Genomic DNA, 16,190 nt, shown 5'->3' on the forward strand with positions numbered 1-16,190 from the left:
AAATTTTTATTCTGGACACAATGTATTTAACAGTCAGAAGAAAAAAACGATCTTTCGGATCCACTTAGCCTAGTAACAATTTGTCTGAAAGACCAGAAAGAGAGAGATCTGGACGTCAATATAATAACTGTTCAAATTGTTAGGTTAACCTATTTGTATAAAAAAAATTGTGAATTATTCTAGAAACCTCAATCAAACCCTGAAGAAACCAGAAAACGTACCATGTACCAACTAATCAACAAGGAGCAACAATACGCTACTGCTCTGCAATTTGCTATCACCAGATTCGTTTCAGCACTAGCTGAACGACGTGACTTGATCACTCCTTCTGAGCACAAAACGTTGTTTCAAAACTCTGAAGAGGTATTCACATTAAATTCTAGTTGCACTTAATTAAACTGATTGCGGTGCACAGATTCTGCGAATAACTGAAGACATCCTAGACCACTTAGTGCACGAAGATGGTGAAATAGACACATGCCTTTTGGTCAGAGTGTATCAGTGTAAACTACCAGAACTGAATTTGGCTTACAAAAGATACTGTGCTGGTATCAAAAAGGCTGACTGCGTTTTGGCCAACAAGATGAAAAATTCAGACTTTGTAAAGTAGGTGAGCTATCTTAAGTGTTTGAAACATTATGTAAAACTTGTGCTTTGGATAGGTTTGTTCAAACACCAGCTGTACCAAGACGACGACCAGATCTAACTACTTTCATTCACAAACCTTTGGAGCATTACAGGGAGATACTAAAAATGTTAATGGCTATACAGGGACACACTCCACCAAAACATGAAGATTATTTTTTGATTGGCCGTGTTGTGCATGAAATGCAGGTAGGTTTTTTGGTTTAAAACCTTATAGTGGATTGTAGATGATTTGTTGTTGCAGCTAACTTACAGGGAAATCACTTCAGAAGGGGGTTTGATGGAACCAAGTGGTGAAGGACGTCCTTTGTTAAGTTTGCAAGACTTAGAAAGTAGATTGGTTTTTACTAAATGTAAGGTATGTGTCAGTGAAATTGTATTGATGTTGTTTTAACAGAAATTGTAATATCAGCCTTTTACTCTGAACAAACCTGGTCGCCAATGGATATTTGGTGGGGATCTGAGTAGGGTGGAGGGTCGAAACGTCCGGCAATACTGGACCCTTTTATTCAGTGACCTGTTACTATTTGCCAAAGCTTCCAGGGATCGTGTGCTTTTTATTAGCGATGACCCTCTTCCTTTAGCTCATATAACTGATATGTTTTTTAATATTAGGAAGAAAGGTTTGTGGTAATGTTAGAGTGAGTTGAATGGTTAATTAATGATAGAGGATCTTTAGATACCGAATTTAGGATATCAATAAACTCGGAGGCGAATCAACAGGCATCAAGCCCAACGATCCATTGCGGACCTGATTTTAGCAGAACCCCCAAGAAGAATGCAAATAAAAAAACTGTGATCCTGCGCGCGCCTACGACTGAACTTAAGGCAGTGTGGCAGAACTTACTTCAAAGGCAAATGTAAGTTTTTTATAGTAAATTTCCTATTATCACTATTGAAAGTCTGCTAATACCATACAAATCCTAAAATTCAAGAGGAAATACTATTGGAAATTAAATAACATTAGAACTTGACAGGCACTATTAAGAACAATATTAAGGACAAATTGTTCTATGCATATAAGTTACTTTGTTACAAGCTTTACAGACCGTTAATAACCCTTCAACCACCCTGTTTAATGTTCAATGTTGTTGTTATATCGTTAAAACGGTGTATCTACCGTTTTTTTGGTTGTTCTACCGTTTTCCTGTTTTTTTTTTGTATGTAATCGATTTTTGATAACATTGCCATTATGTGGGCTGTGAAACATTTTATATACTGCAAATTGCCAAATCCACATTTCTTTAAGGTTATTGGTTAGGAAATTCAATGAGGATTTCAAAAATGTGCTGAAAACAGTCATTTTTTTACTCCAAGTGGGTTTTACCAGCAATTTTGTCTTTAACTGTCTTTTCAAACTGTGTTTCTGGCTGTTCCAATTTTGTCACCGCTTTTCTCCCATCCTGTACTAAACCTTGTGGTGTTTTTTAGGTTATTAAATAGAAAATTTAATAAGGATTCTAAAAATGTGATTAAAACAGCCATTTCCTTTCTCCAAGTGGGTTTTACAGGCGATTTTGTCTTTGTCCTTTCAAACTGTATTTCTAGCTTTTCAAACTTTACACCGCTTTTTTTCTGACTGTACTACATTTTGTACTATTTTTTTAGGTTATTGAATAGGAAGTTAAATGAGGATTCCAAAAAAATGCTTAAAACAATCATTTTCTAACTCCAAGTAGGTTTTACAGGCATATTTGTTCCTGATTGTCCTTTCAAACTGTGTATAGCTTTTCGAATTTTGACACCGCTTTCTCCCTGACTGTACTAAATTTTGTACTGTTTTTTTAGGTTGTTGAACAGGAAATTTAATGAGGATTTCAAAAATGTGCTTAAAACAGTGATTTTCTTAATCCAAGTGGGTTTTACAGGCGACTTTGTCGTTGACTATCCTTTCAAACTGCCTTTATGGCAGTTCAAACTTTGACACCGCTTCTCTCCTTGACTGTACCAAATTTTGTAATGTTTTTTCAAGTTATTTGAAAGGAAATTCAATTAGGATTCTAAAAATGTGCTTAAAACAGTCATTCTCTTACTCTAAATGGGTTTTACCAGCGATTTTGTCCTTAACTGTCCTTTCAAACTGTGTTTCTAGCTTTTCAAACTTCAACACCGCTTTTCTTCCTGACTGTACCAAATTTTGTACTGTTTTTTCAAGTTATTTGAAAGGAAATTCAATTAAGATTCTAAAAATGTGCTTAAAACAGTCATTCTCTTACTCTATATGGGTTTTACCAGCGATTTTGTCCTTAACTGTCCTTTCAAACTGTGTTTATAGCTTTTCAAACTTCAACACCGCTTTTCTGCCTGATTGTACTAAATTTTGTACTGTTTTTTCAGGTTATTGAATTACTCCAAGTAGGTCATGTGTCAAAACTTGGAAACAATTGAAAAAAAATAAAAATCTGTATTTTTAAAGTATGTTTTATTCAGCAAACAGGCATTATGTTTCGATGATCAAAACTTTTCGCAATCATTCAGAAACACTCTGTATAATAACGTAATAGTATATTACACACCGAGGTGGGAAGAGTTTCATTACTGTCGAGAGATTAGTTAGATAGCCGAGACGCGAAGCGTCGAGGTTTAGCTAGGATCTCGAGACAGGAATGAAACTTCCTACCAAGGTTTGTATACTATTTTATTTACAACCATCATATCTAGAATATTACATTTAACAAAAAACTACCAAGCAGGCATTTTTCTCAGAATAATCAATCAGGTATATTGTTACCGTAGCTATGTGGTAAACAACTCACCAATATAAATAAATGTCAGAAAAAGTTAGATCGATATTCATTTCCGGATTAATAAATTGAGAAAAATGTCCTCCGGTGAAGCATTGACGTGTACCCCGCCAGAAATACGACAGAAAAAAATACAAAAATTTTGGTTGAGATTCCAGATTCCAAAACACATACGAGTACAAGTAGATAATTTCTCATTACTGATCCAATATGGGTGAAGATCGTTCGAGACTACATAAATTTGAGAGAAAACATAGAAATCGATAGACTTTTTGTTCAGCTTAGAGGAGGAATAGCAAGAAATCAACCAATTGGGCACAATACAATAGCTAATTATTCCCAAAAAATTGCTACTTTTTTGAATTTAGAGAACTCGAAAGGCTTTACAGGCCACGCTCTCAAAAATTTGATTCAATCATCATTTTTTTTTTCAAAAATATTAACAATCACACAATTTTAGAGGGCGGGAAATGAGGGCGGGAAGTGAGGGCGGGAAGTGAGGGCGGGAAGTAGAGGTGCGCAATATAATACTTCCTAACCTTCAATGACGTTAGTAATGACAGCATTACATATATGGTTGTAAATAAAATAAATTTTTTTTTGATCTACCGTTTTTTGAGCTATTATTCTACCGCTATTGAATATTTTGACTTGGCAACACTGTTTGTTAGTGTCTACCAGTAACAATTCAGTCAGCAGTTTTAGGGTACCTACTTTTTACTACTTTTGAGTGTAAATGATCAGTAGCATTTGTAATATATGATATAATACGATTTGTATGATATTGCAAACTTGCAGTTTGAACCAAATTACACCACAACACACGATTTGCTCTTCTCTTTTAATAGCCTCAAGTTTTTTAGACTTAGAGAGTAATTAATCTAGCTTAGTAACATTATAGTAATCTAGAATTTCATAAAAACTAGATTTTTTAACAACCAGCTGGGACTATTTATTTAAACTGAAATGTAAAACTTTCCCAGGTTGTTGTTAGATTAAGTTTTAGTGGTTTTTGCATTTGCGCACGCAGCTTCCAATTAAACTCAGGCCTGGACGGCAGCTCATTAAGCTCGCCCATGGATTCGCCCATGGAAATGCCGATTCACTCATCCGTGGGCACGTTACAATCGGTAGAAACCAGCTCATTCCGACGGCAGGTGCGTCTACTACATGGCAACGTCGCCTTTTTTGACACCGCGGCAACGCCGCTTAACAAACCAAACACCCCTCACACCTCCCCTGCACCACCCAAACCCAAAACCTTAGTCCGTTCCTGCAGAGTACGAATCTCTTCCGATGAAATGGAGAGTTTGTTTGGGAGTTCTCCACCTCACGAAGATGACAGCCGTTTGAGGGCTGAAAAACTTGACTCCACTGACGGTATGCGATCTTCAAAAATATCTTCCTCGAAAGGTTCTGTGGGTTATTCCACCAGGTTGTTGTCGTCTAATAAAAGCTCAGAAACTCACAGTACTTTAGATTCATCATCTTTCTACAACAGAAGTCCTAGTGATGAGGTTTTCACTTCAGAAGAAGGTCAAAAGGTGTCGTTAAGCGAAGCTCCAAGTCCTAGTGCAATATTGACTCCCAGTACTGAAGTGTCTGAAGATGATTCAGATGATAGTTATGACAGGGTTCTTGATTTACGCGATGATTTGTGGGATAATAGTCAGTTCAATTATGATTTGAGTAGTTTAAATATTGATGGTTTATCTCAACTCAGTGGGAAAACGGCCCATACTGATGATTTTTGATTTTCAGTAAGGTTTTCTTTAAAAGTTTATTCAATTTTCGTGTGTACAAGTTTGTAATATTGAGAAAAATACGCTCAAAAGGCTCAAGAAGCCATTATTATCAGATAAAGGTACATGTTATTAAATGTGTTTTGGTTGCCCAGAGAAGTCTGTAGTCGGCTAAAGTTGACTTATTTTCTTAATTTTTTGTTAGTGATGGGTAAATTACCGGTAAAGTAAATATTTTACTTTACCAAGAAAATTTGACCGGTAAATTAGCAGTAAATTACTGGTAAATTACAAATACTCTGTTTCAGTCAGTTTAAATTTTGACACCGGTTTTCTCCTTAGCTGCACCAAGTTTTGTAGTATTTTTTTTTTCAGGTTATTGGATAGGAAATTTAATTAGGTTTCCAAAAATGTACTTAAAACATTAATTTTCTCACTCCAAGTGGGTTTTACAGGCGATTTTGTCCCTGACTGTCCTTTCAAACTGAGTTTCTGGCAGTTCAAATTTTGACAAGACTTTTCTCCCTGAATGTACCAAATTTTCTAAAGTTTTTCAGGTTATTGGATAGGAAATTTAATGAGGATTCAAAAAATGTACTTAAAACAGTAATTTTCTCACTCCAAGCGGGTTTTATAGGCGATTTTGTCCCTGATTGTCCTTTCAAACTGTGTTTCTGGCAATTTTTAATTTTGACACCACTTTTTATCCCTCACTATAACCAAATTTTGTACTGTTTTTTCAGGTCATTGGATAGAAAATTTAATAAGGATTTCAAAAATGTACTTAAAACAGTAATTTTCTCACTCCAAGTGGGTTTTACAGGCGATTTTGTCCCTGACTGTCCTTTCAAACTGAGTTTCTGGCAATTTAAATTTTGACACAACTTTTTATCCCTCACTATACCAAATTTTGTACTGTTTTTTCAGGTCATTGGATAGAAAATTTAATAAGGATTTCAAAAATGTACTTAAAACAGTAATTTTTTCACACCAAGTGGGTTTTACAGGCGATTTTGTCCCTGACTGTCCTTTCAAACTGTGTTTCTGGCAATTTAAATTTTGACACCACTTTTTGTCCCTGGCTGTACCAAATTTTGTAGTGTTTTTTCAGGTTATTGGGTAGGAAATTTAATGAGGAATCCAAAAATGTACTTCAAAAACAATAATATTCTCACTCCAAGTGGGTTTGACAAGCAACTTTGTTCCTGACTGTCAAACTGTACTCAAAAGTTGCAAAAATCAGGATCCAGAAAAGTTTCCTTGCAGTATTCGATGCAAAGCGTGTTTCTGGAATATATGACAGTGGTCACGTGACTGTTTAGCTAAATTAACCTCCAAAAACCACGTGATACCTGTGACTCATGTCAAAATTTTCAAAATTTTCCTATTTTTTGCAAGAATTACAGTTTAACGCAGTTTTCTTACAGTTTTCGAAACATGACGTGTTTTGGAGATTTATGATAGTTGTAAATTACAAATTGTTTAAATAATAATATTTTCAGATTGGCATAATTTTTTTTATCTCAAAAACATAGAAATAGAAATAATAAAGAAAAGTGATAAAAAACCTGAAAATGCTATTTTTTAGAAAAGGCTATTTTTTCATAAAAAATTATAAAATTGTAACTTATTTGGTACAAGAATATCACTTTGTCACAAAAGTTTTACTTCATTTATTTAATTATTGATAAACCAAATTCTCGAAAAAAATAAATAACAAATCAAAACAGCCTTTCAGTCATTCTTTATTTTTCAGGATTTTAATTTGACAATATTGACCGAAAATTTTAACGAAATTAATAGGAAAATGAGATCTTTCAAGCAAATTTCAATTTTAGAGCCTTAAATTTACTGGTCAAATTGGAATTTACTGGTAAAATAGTGCAAACTTTCCTGTCACCCTGAATTTTAACTTCACCTTACCAGTAAATAACTGATCACGGTAAATTTATGCCCATCACTATTTTTTGTACATTCTTTTAGAATGAACACACACAAACCAAGCTTCATATGTGTAGTCTGTGTTCCACGTTAGAAGTTTCTAGCTAGTAAATTATCTGAGTATTCTCTACATAAAATTATTGGTATTTGAATGTAAATGTTATGGAACTATTTGTTGTAATACTTGTATTCTACTGTATCTCGGCCAAAATGAGAGCTTCTGACTGAATCCTCTAAATCATTTACCAGTCCTCCTCAAGTGAATCCCACCAGAAATCCTTCCTCACTTAGCCAAAATTGTTATTTTTATACTACGTTAATTAGTTGTGGCATTCACCTAAATTTTCACTAAAAAAAGTCTGAATGCCATTTCTATAAGTAGCTCGTTAGACTTGTCTTGAATCTAGAAAAATTTATCCAATATTGTTACCAAACTGTATTATATTTGCAAATAAATGCTTTAAGTTTTTACAACCGCTTTTTACTTAAAACGTTTTTGTCTAGAATTTTGTTAATAGAAGCTCACTTATTTGATCTAACATACCAGTTTTAGTTTGAAGCATGTAGCTTTAGATAGACACTTAAAAAATTAGATCAAGTTTTAAAGCAGTGACCGTGCCTACAAAAGGAGGTAATAGAAATGGAACCCTATTAATTACAAAACAATTTAAGTAAAATGTTTAATTACGGTAAGTACAACTCACCTTTCCATTTCTAATACCCCTTAGCACTCTAAACGGTCGAACTAAAATTTCCTTTTAATAGACGCCATCTTTTAGCCCCAAACTTTAGCCAATGAATGTCGCCAAAACAACAACCAACCGTTAGCCGACTTCCAAGAGGTGAAAAAACAACTGGAAACACTAATAGAGCACAAGTGCAAGCAGTTAGGGAAAAGCAGTTTTAATGGGAAATGTAACGCTGTTCATCTAGAACAATGGATGAAAGGACACTTGGAGAGTACAACAGTTGAAAGTCCGGAAGCTGAGCTTCAAATAGAGGAAGTTTGGAGTGAGGAGAAGCTACGAAAACGTAGCGAAGAGTTGCAGTTAATTGACACTAGAGGTAGTTCAATAGTATCACTTTAACCTACTTTAAAAACAATTTTTCTAGGCAACGTGACAGGTTGTTACGACTCTAAAAGCAGAGAAACTGTAGAGGAACTCACTATAAGTGAACAAGGCGAAAGAAGTCCGTCCAAAAGCACCACAACTGAAAGTCAAGTAACAGTGAGATCCAGCCCTTTAGTACCTGAAGCCGTCCCAGTTTGCCGCCAGTGCCATAAAAACTGTCTTTCCAACGTTTTGGCTAATAAGGCAGCTTCACAGAACCACAACTCCACAGATTGCTTCAGCAGCCCAGAAACCAACGATTGGCAAGGAATAGTTCTGCTAGGTAACCAACTTAACTATTTAACAACCAAATTAACCACAGCACAAATTCCTTTAGGATTATGTGGCAATCCTGTAGCCAACCTAGTGAACTACGACCCATTTAAAACTCCAGAAATATCAGTGGCCCCTCCTACACCGGATAAAAGCGAGGAAGAACCGAAAAAATGCACAGAAAACCACACCTGCAGATGTCAGCAGAATAGTGTCAACCAATTGGCTGACATGAAATCCTCGGATGTATCACCAGATGAATCACCAGAAACTGAAGATCATCCCTACTTGTCTTTGAACAGTTCGGTTCAGACATTAAGAAGATTTGGGACAGTGTCCAGTTTGGAAAGGTGGGGCTCTGAAGAGAAAGATGATGCTAATGATGTTTGCGAAAATCATTACTCATCTGATGGTAAGTTATGCTATGTATATACAGAAAATTGGATTTAAATAATTGATTATTATTTATTGATCAGTAATTCACCATTCGATTCCCCATCGTAAGTAAATTTTCTGGTTTCTCAAAACTAAGTCAATTTTCAAAACTAAATAGTCTTTTAATTTGCCTGGTAATTATGAGAACTCGGAGTCAATTTTCAAGACAATTTTTAAGTTGGGTTGGTTTTGTTTTGGGCCTTGGAACGTAATAACTCAAAAACTTTTGAAAAATATCCAGTGACGTAGAAAATAAGGCAGACAAATGAAACCATTTTTCTGTATCTACGCCATTACATTACATTACATGGCTTATTTTTTGATGGGCTATAGAATGGTGAATTATTGACATTTAAAACTGGACGTTTTCTCATATCATTAGAAAGTGATGAAAACGATGATGACTACCTGGGAATTGATAACGAAGCATTTGCCCACTCTTCTATAAGAAGTTGGACAGCACGAGCTGGAAACTACGTGGCTGAAAAAATGGCATTTTTTGAAAAAATCGGTGAAGACTATAGACGAAATGGTGGAATTTTTGACAGGTTGCACTAAAAACTGATTTTAATTAGTATCTAATAAACCGTTTACCAGATATTTGAAACCATCTGACGACCAGGTAAACGGTGAAGATGCCCAGGAGGAAGAAACGTCCGGAGGAACTTCTGGAGAGGAGGTTTGGGGTACCCCTACCAGTGGAGATTTGGATGATCAGCTTCACTCACCCAACTCCCCTAATTTTGAGGAAAAATTATCGGTTAGACACTTGAAAGAATACTTCGAAAGTTTAATGGTGCATGGATATTAATTATTATTGTTAGTTTTGTGCATGACTTTTTGTTTTTGCCTTTCCAAATTCATCTAAAGAGGTAAGTTACTATGTTATTAGAGTAAATTTGTCTGATTGAATTGAAATTTTTTGTCACTGAAAAATTGCATATTTGTATAGCCCAGTAATGGTTCCTATTCTTCTGACACATACGACGACACTGAAATTATGATGGATGAACTTCTAATGACTCCTCAAGTAACTGGAGCAATCCTAAGAGGATTACTTCCTCGAAGAACTTTGGAACCTTTAATCGAAGAAGACTTTTCCGACACCACTTCGTCATCTCCATCATCAGACCTAATTTCACCGCAATCTGAATCTTCGGAGCAGGTAAATATTTTTGCTGTGAAACTTTTAGAGTGCATAGTTAAATTACGTTAAGCCAAGGCTTTCCTAGAACTACAAAAACTATCTTAACTGTCTTACCTTGCGGGCAGGACAACCGAAATGGAAGTGCTGCTGACATATGTTTTCCGGATGTTGCCGATCAAGTTCGAAACGTTCAGACACCATTTTCCAATCAAAATTCAGACGGCGACGAAAGCACCACATCAAACTGGAACAGTCAACCCAGTGCCAATCAAATGGACGAGGTTCAGATAGTCAACCAGTTAGAATTGAAAGAAGTGAAGAAGGAATGCGAAGACGTAAAGGGTAAGAATCTTCTTTCAGTAATCGTAGTTGATCTAGAAACTATACAGTCCGTCCCAGAACTAGTGGCAGTGACGTAATAATTGTCGTTCCTTTTCTATTACATGTGAACTGACCGAGATGTGGAAATATGATGTCATTAACGTATGTTTTTTACAAATTTTTAAATTCCTACTGGTTCGGGGCTGGAGCAGGGCTAGAGCTCGAATCAGCTAAGAAAAGGCCACAGGCGTCATCAAACGATGATGTCACGATCTCTGTACGTCTCGCTTTAAATATTGCTGCTCTCGTTACTTTCCAAGTTGTTGCAGCCAGTCAGTGGCGTGCTATTATTTTATCAGTAAAATGAAACATTTTCGTCGTTTTTAATAAAGAAAATAAAAGACAACAAGTTTTTCAAAGGAATGGAAACTCCTTCTGCTTCTTTCTTCATAAATTGTAAGACGTTACTGACGATTTCACGGCCTTGGCTGTATATGATAACACCTTTCTTTCCAACCTTTTTGAAAGACATTTTGACAAAATAACGTTTTTTATTCATAACACTATGTGAACTTCAACTGCGACCATCAACAATACAACCAAAACACCAGACTAAAACGGAACCTAACCTAACCCCCTAAGTCTCCCTGTCCGCCACTACATTTTTTTAAACTTGGCAACACCGTTTAGAGTGCCGGCTAGTAAAAGCATATAAAAAGGTCCAAATGTCCCTGGCCGCTGCCGCATCTGTTTTAATTGTGTCCAAGTAAAAACCGTACTACGTTGCCAAGTGGCTTTTTGACCGCTTAACAATATATTTTCGGGAATATTTTAATAGGACGCCTCTGATTAAATCTAATGCGACGGCAACTGTAGAAGGAGAAAGAAATAGTTTTAAAAACTGCGTCATTGATGATGCGGTGGCCTTTTCTCATCTGATTCGAGCTCTACCTAATTTGGCAATGTATCATCTGATCAACGTATTTAAAAACACGAACAAGTGTCACGTGGCAAACTGTCAAATGACTTCACGGAAGGTGCACCGGCGCACAATTATATATGTTTTGTGTCATTTTGCCAGCAGAATTATATGCCTAAAGTCAAAATTTATCGTACTAGTACTAAAATTGCAGGTAAATTGGGTTTGGAAGAGAACAAAAGGAAGCTAATGAATGGGGCTATCACGTGACGTTGAGCGGGCAGTTCTACGTTGCACCGTTTGGCTGCTAGAGGTCGTGAAATTTGACTCTAGTTTTTCTTGAATATCTCAGGAACGCCTCAAGTTAGAGATCTGCAATTTTTACCACAAATGCCACTCGTTTAATGTGTAGCTCAAGAAAATCTTGAGAACTGATCTAAGATATAAGCGAATTTCAATATGACATCACAGTTAATGTCGTAACTGCCACTTCTCCTGGGACAGAGAGTAGTACTGGTAACACTCATTATATTAAGATTTTACACTTTCTACGGAACCTTTATCATCTTTTACATCTATTATCATACGATACAACTGAAAAGATACAACATAGTATTTTTCTTTCATTTCAAAGTTGGTAACTTAACTAGGATGCTGCGCAGAAGTAAAAGATTCTCCGACAGTACCGCCCTCACCGAATATGCCTCGGTCGGAGAGTTATCGGAAGATAGTGGAGGCGGCCGAGGACGCCATTTTGACAGATAACAGGACCGGACCCGAAACGTCGGATCCGGACCTGTTGTTTCAGCATTTTCGGCCAGCGGCCAAGTTTGCCAGTATCGAGAGGGTTCATCGAGCTAGAAGTGTTAGAATGTTGGTGAAAATCGCGTTTATTCACTCTGAAACACACATTTTTGAGTTTTGGTTTTCAGATTTGAGTTTTTTAATGTGAGGAGGTCTGAACGTCGAATTTACGAGAGGTTTCCGGAAAATAGTTTGTCTGTAGCAACAGGTTTTAGTGGTGATGATACTGATAGTGGCAAAAGTTCTCCCAAAGGACTTAAGGTACTACTTTTTATAATTTTTGTGCATTTGATTAATACTTTCAATGCAGGACAATAGGAATGGAAGGTTTTGGAGGCAGCTCAGCAGAAGACGTACCATAGCAAAAACGACAAATCCGGCCTAGTATTTGATATTTTTAACTAATTAAGTAGAACTACAAGCAGAAACTATTAAAGTAACCAACAAATTGTTTCGAAATTTTTTTAGATTTTATAGAAGAGTTTTCTAATAATTATTCTTATTATACGCGTGTCTATGTGAAATTTTGTAGATTAGTTATTAAATGTACAGAGTGTCTTAAATTAGATGGTTTTATGCGGTACCTCCAAAAGTAGAAAAGAACTATGGAGCAGTCGTACTTTCAACAGTTCCCCCGTTTCTGAGCTACCCCCCTCGTATTTTCTTTACCATACAAATGAATCCAATTTTTTCCTGGATCACATATTTTAAGATATGTAGGTACCTACTTTTTTGTAAATGGGACATCCTCTATATTTGTGAAAATTTGAAATAAGCCGAAAATTACACAAAAATATATAACACTATGGAGACAAATTAAAAAACAACGTAGAAAAACCCCTGTTACACTTTTTTTGATATTTTTCCAAATAACCAATTTGACGCAGTTTTTTAAAAATATCATCCTGAGAAGGCCTTTTAAGACAAAAGTGCCCTAATGCAATCTTGTTAAAGGTGAAATTCCCTACAACTTTCCCCTGTTACACTTTTTTCAAATTTTTCCAAATAACCGAGTTACGTTTGGGTGAACTTGGAGGTTTCCATTTTTTTTTTATAATTTCTTTTAAAATTACCAAAAAATACATTTTATTTTCAAATTAGTTTTGACAATGGTTATAACTTTTAAATAGTTTTGTTTTAAGATCATGTGACATTTCCGCCATTTTGACATGTTTCAATTGTTTTATTTCAACTAGATTTAGTAGATTTTTTCCCGGCCATTTTGATTTGCCTTTTCCTAACATTTCTTACTAAACTCCTCTCTCTTTTTTCAATCTAACCTAACCTAACATTTTTTTAATTTTCTGTTCTGTCAAAGCCACGTGACACGTACACACGATGCCGCCATTTCGACCGGTCTTTTTTGGTAGACGGGACTTTTGGCTATTTGGACATTTTTTTATCTTAAAAATCAAAAAAAATCACGTGACTTTTCCATCATTATTACCCCAGTCATTTTTTCCACGTATTTTCTAAATCACATTTTCATCATTTTTTCTCTTTCATTCAATTTTGAATAACTATCTTATGTGATACATAATGTGGACTTTTATATGTCGATGGATAGCCAATGAAATGGGCTTTTCAACGATTTATTTACTTTGCTTGATCGGTTGAATCGTTTTGCCGCTAAAGGGCGTCAAAGTTGAGCAAAGTTTTCTGTTATAGTTTCCATGCACTGTTTTGTTTGAACCTAAGTAACATCCTTATTTGACTAACATGGTAGGAACTTTAATATGTCGATGGATAGCCAATATAATGGGCTTTGTAAAAATGGGACAACTTTGGTTAATTGGTTTGACGGTTTGGCTGCTAGAGGGCGTCAAAGAAGACATTTTTGATGCAGTATTTCACTCAATCGTAAATAACCCGCCAATGTGGTACACTCTGTGTAGACTTTCATACATCAATGGATAGCCAATAAAATGGGCTTTTCAACGAATTGGGATCACTGGTTGGTTGATTTATTGGTTGGGCCGCTAGAAGGCGCTAAAGTTGATTTTTTCCACTTTTTTAGTGCACTGTTTCATTCGTAAATAACTCGCTTATTTGGTCCACTCTATATAAACTTTTGTACGTCTTTAGATAGCCAATAAAATGGGCTTTCTATAGATATGACAACACTTCAAACTTAACCAATCTTTTTCTCAACCTTAAGAATCCAACTAACTGAAAACAGTTTTCCAACTTCTGGGGACATTTTAAAGGAGCAGAATCCATTAACGCCATTTTGGTATTTCTAACTTGCAAAAAGCGACTTTTTCAAGGATCAGAAGACAGTTGTGGAGCCACTAATACCATTTTGGCGTTTCTCTCATATTTTCAAAATCACCCTGTAGCTCAGAAAAGGGGAAAACCGTTCCTAGTTTTGGAGATTCTCGTATAACCATCAAATTTGAGGCACCCTGTACATCATTGAAACACTGTTAATTCCTCATCTTGATAAGGCTTATCCGCTTGTTTGTAAATATTTTTGTGCCAAGTCTTAAGATTACACAGTGTGGAAATTTCAAAATTGTCTATTTGCTATTAACTATAATGGAGATTAAAAAAGTTATTAAACAAAATAGTAATAAGAAGCCTGAAATTTTCAGTAATTATAGTCGAAAGTTGTATTAGTGTTCCAAGTTTCGAAAGAATCGATTCAAAAAAGTTAATTCAAAAAGTCACTCAGACAATTTTGAAACTTTCTCACCAATATATCCTAAGAAAAACCACAAAGTTTAGCCAAGTGAACGAAAGGTGCTTCTCAAACCAGTTTTTGTCAATATTTCTGTCTGAGACAGGGTTAGTGATTTACTTTTAAACTAGAAAGAGTACAACCTTCTCGGTTAATTAGGACTAATTAAAAATGGTGGTTGTATTTGGCCTTAGGAAGCGGATGTAGTGTCTCAAAATGTAGTCAAACAAAGGACAAACAAAAAAATAATCAAAAGAGAAACAACAAATTATAATACTAATAACGTAGGTAATATAGAAATTAACCAACAATGTAAAATAGATGTGTGTGAAGTACGACGGTGCCTTCAATAATTTAGGAGTTTCGTTAAGGCGTTCAGCTCAAACTTGTCCGTCTAATCCTGCAAAAATGTATGCTTAATAATCATCTAGAACTCCAATTAAAATTCAAAAATAGGTTAACAAGTCCACAACATGTTTTTTCAGAACCGTCATTATTATTATTGTGATAAAAATACATTTTTGTATACCTCCTAAGTTTAAAATAAACGAAAACAGATAAGGTTGAGCGTCTTATTGCTCATTTAACCTGACACCGCACGTTTTACGTTTGATCCGGGATTTCAATGAACATTCCAAGCTCTCCCAGCTATTGCCAAAAATTGCCATAATCCGGAGAATCGTCTCCATGTAATGTTTAAACCAGTTTTGACCCACATCTGGAATTCGGATAATGCTCACCTTAGGCGGAGGATTGCAGATAATTGCCAAAAATGTGGCTCTACCCCGTTACTGACAAAAATTCTACAGTTGAAATAATATTATTTTTAGGAAACTCACTAAGAATAACTCAGCAGCTATACAGGGTCGGAGTAGTGAATTTAAAATAATAATAAAAGTAAATTTACCGTGACCGGTTATTTACTGGTAAGGAAAAATTGGAAAAGTAAAATTAATAATTAAGAAATCATTTTCCGGTCAATATTGTCAAAATAAAATCCTGAAAAATAAAAACTGTAATTCTTCAATATTCTAGCAAATTTTTGACAGTTCACAGTTTTAACATTAGTAACAGATATCACGTGGTTTTTGGAGAATAGCTAGACAGTCACGTGACCACTTTCAAAATAACTATCATAAATCTCATAAGCACGTTTTAGCACGTATCGAATACTATAGTAATAAATAATAGTATGGCAGAGAAAAAATTGCTTGTTAAAGCCACTTGGAGTGAGAAAATGACTTTTTTAAGCAAATTTTCGGAATCCTTATAAAATTTCCTATCTATCAACATTAAATAACCGAAAATAAATAAAGAGAAATACGGTGTCAAATTTCAACTGCCAGAAACACAGTTTGAAAGGACAGTCAGGAACCAAATCGCCTGTATAACCCACTTGGAGTGAGAAAATTACTGTTTTAAGCACA

At 35.4% G+C, this 16,190-nt stretch overlaps 1 protein-coding gene across 1 annotated transcript in view; it reads left to right on the forward strand.

Annotated features, from left to right (window-relative positions):
* Positions 1 to 15,325, forward strand: part of LOC145736097 (uncharacterized) — a 15,687-nt gene extending 362 nt beyond the window's left edge. Inside the window, exons 2-18 of the mRNA XM_081990348.1 lie at positions 184 to 363; positions 416 to 606; positions 663 to 834; positions 890 to 1,003; positions 1,058 to 1,268; positions 1,325 to 1,505; positions 4,420 to 4,546; positions 7,852 to 8,137; positions 8,186 to 8,467; positions 8,522 to 8,869; positions 9,275 to 9,440; positions 9,490 to 9,652; positions 9,845 to 10,057; positions 10,165 to 10,381; positions 11,930 to 12,152; positions 12,212 to 12,344; positions 12,394 to 15,325. Coding sequence (XP_081846474.1) covers positions 184 to 363; positions 416 to 606; positions 663 to 834; positions 890 to 1,003; positions 1,058 to 1,268; positions 1,325 to 1,505; positions 4,420 to 4,546; positions 7,852 to 8,137; positions 8,186 to 8,467; positions 8,522 to 8,869; positions 9,275 to 9,440; positions 9,490 to 9,652; positions 9,845 to 10,057; positions 10,165 to 10,381; positions 11,930 to 12,152; positions 12,212 to 12,344; positions 12,394 to 12,468 — 3,282 coding nt within the window. The 3' untranslated portion in view covers positions 12,469 to 15,325. The remainder of the gene's footprint in view (positions 1 to 183; positions 364 to 415; positions 607 to 662; positions 835 to 889; positions 1,004 to 1,057; positions 1,269 to 1,324; positions 1,506 to 4,419; positions 4,547 to 7,851; positions 8,138 to 8,185; positions 8,468 to 8,521; positions 8,870 to 9,274; positions 9,441 to 9,489; positions 9,653 to 9,844; positions 10,058 to 10,164; positions 10,382 to 11,929; positions 12,153 to 12,211; positions 12,345 to 12,393) is intronic.
* Positions 15,326 to 16,190: the final 865 nt, after the last annotated feature.

Source organism: Ips typographus, linkage group LG11, assembly GCF_016097725.1.
Source record: "Ips typographus isolate SLU linkage group LG11, UJ_Ityp_2.0, whole genome shotgun sequence".
NCBI classification, from domain to species: domain Eukaryota; kingdom Metazoa; phylum Arthropoda; class Insecta; order Coleoptera; family Curculionidae; genus Ips; species Ips typographus.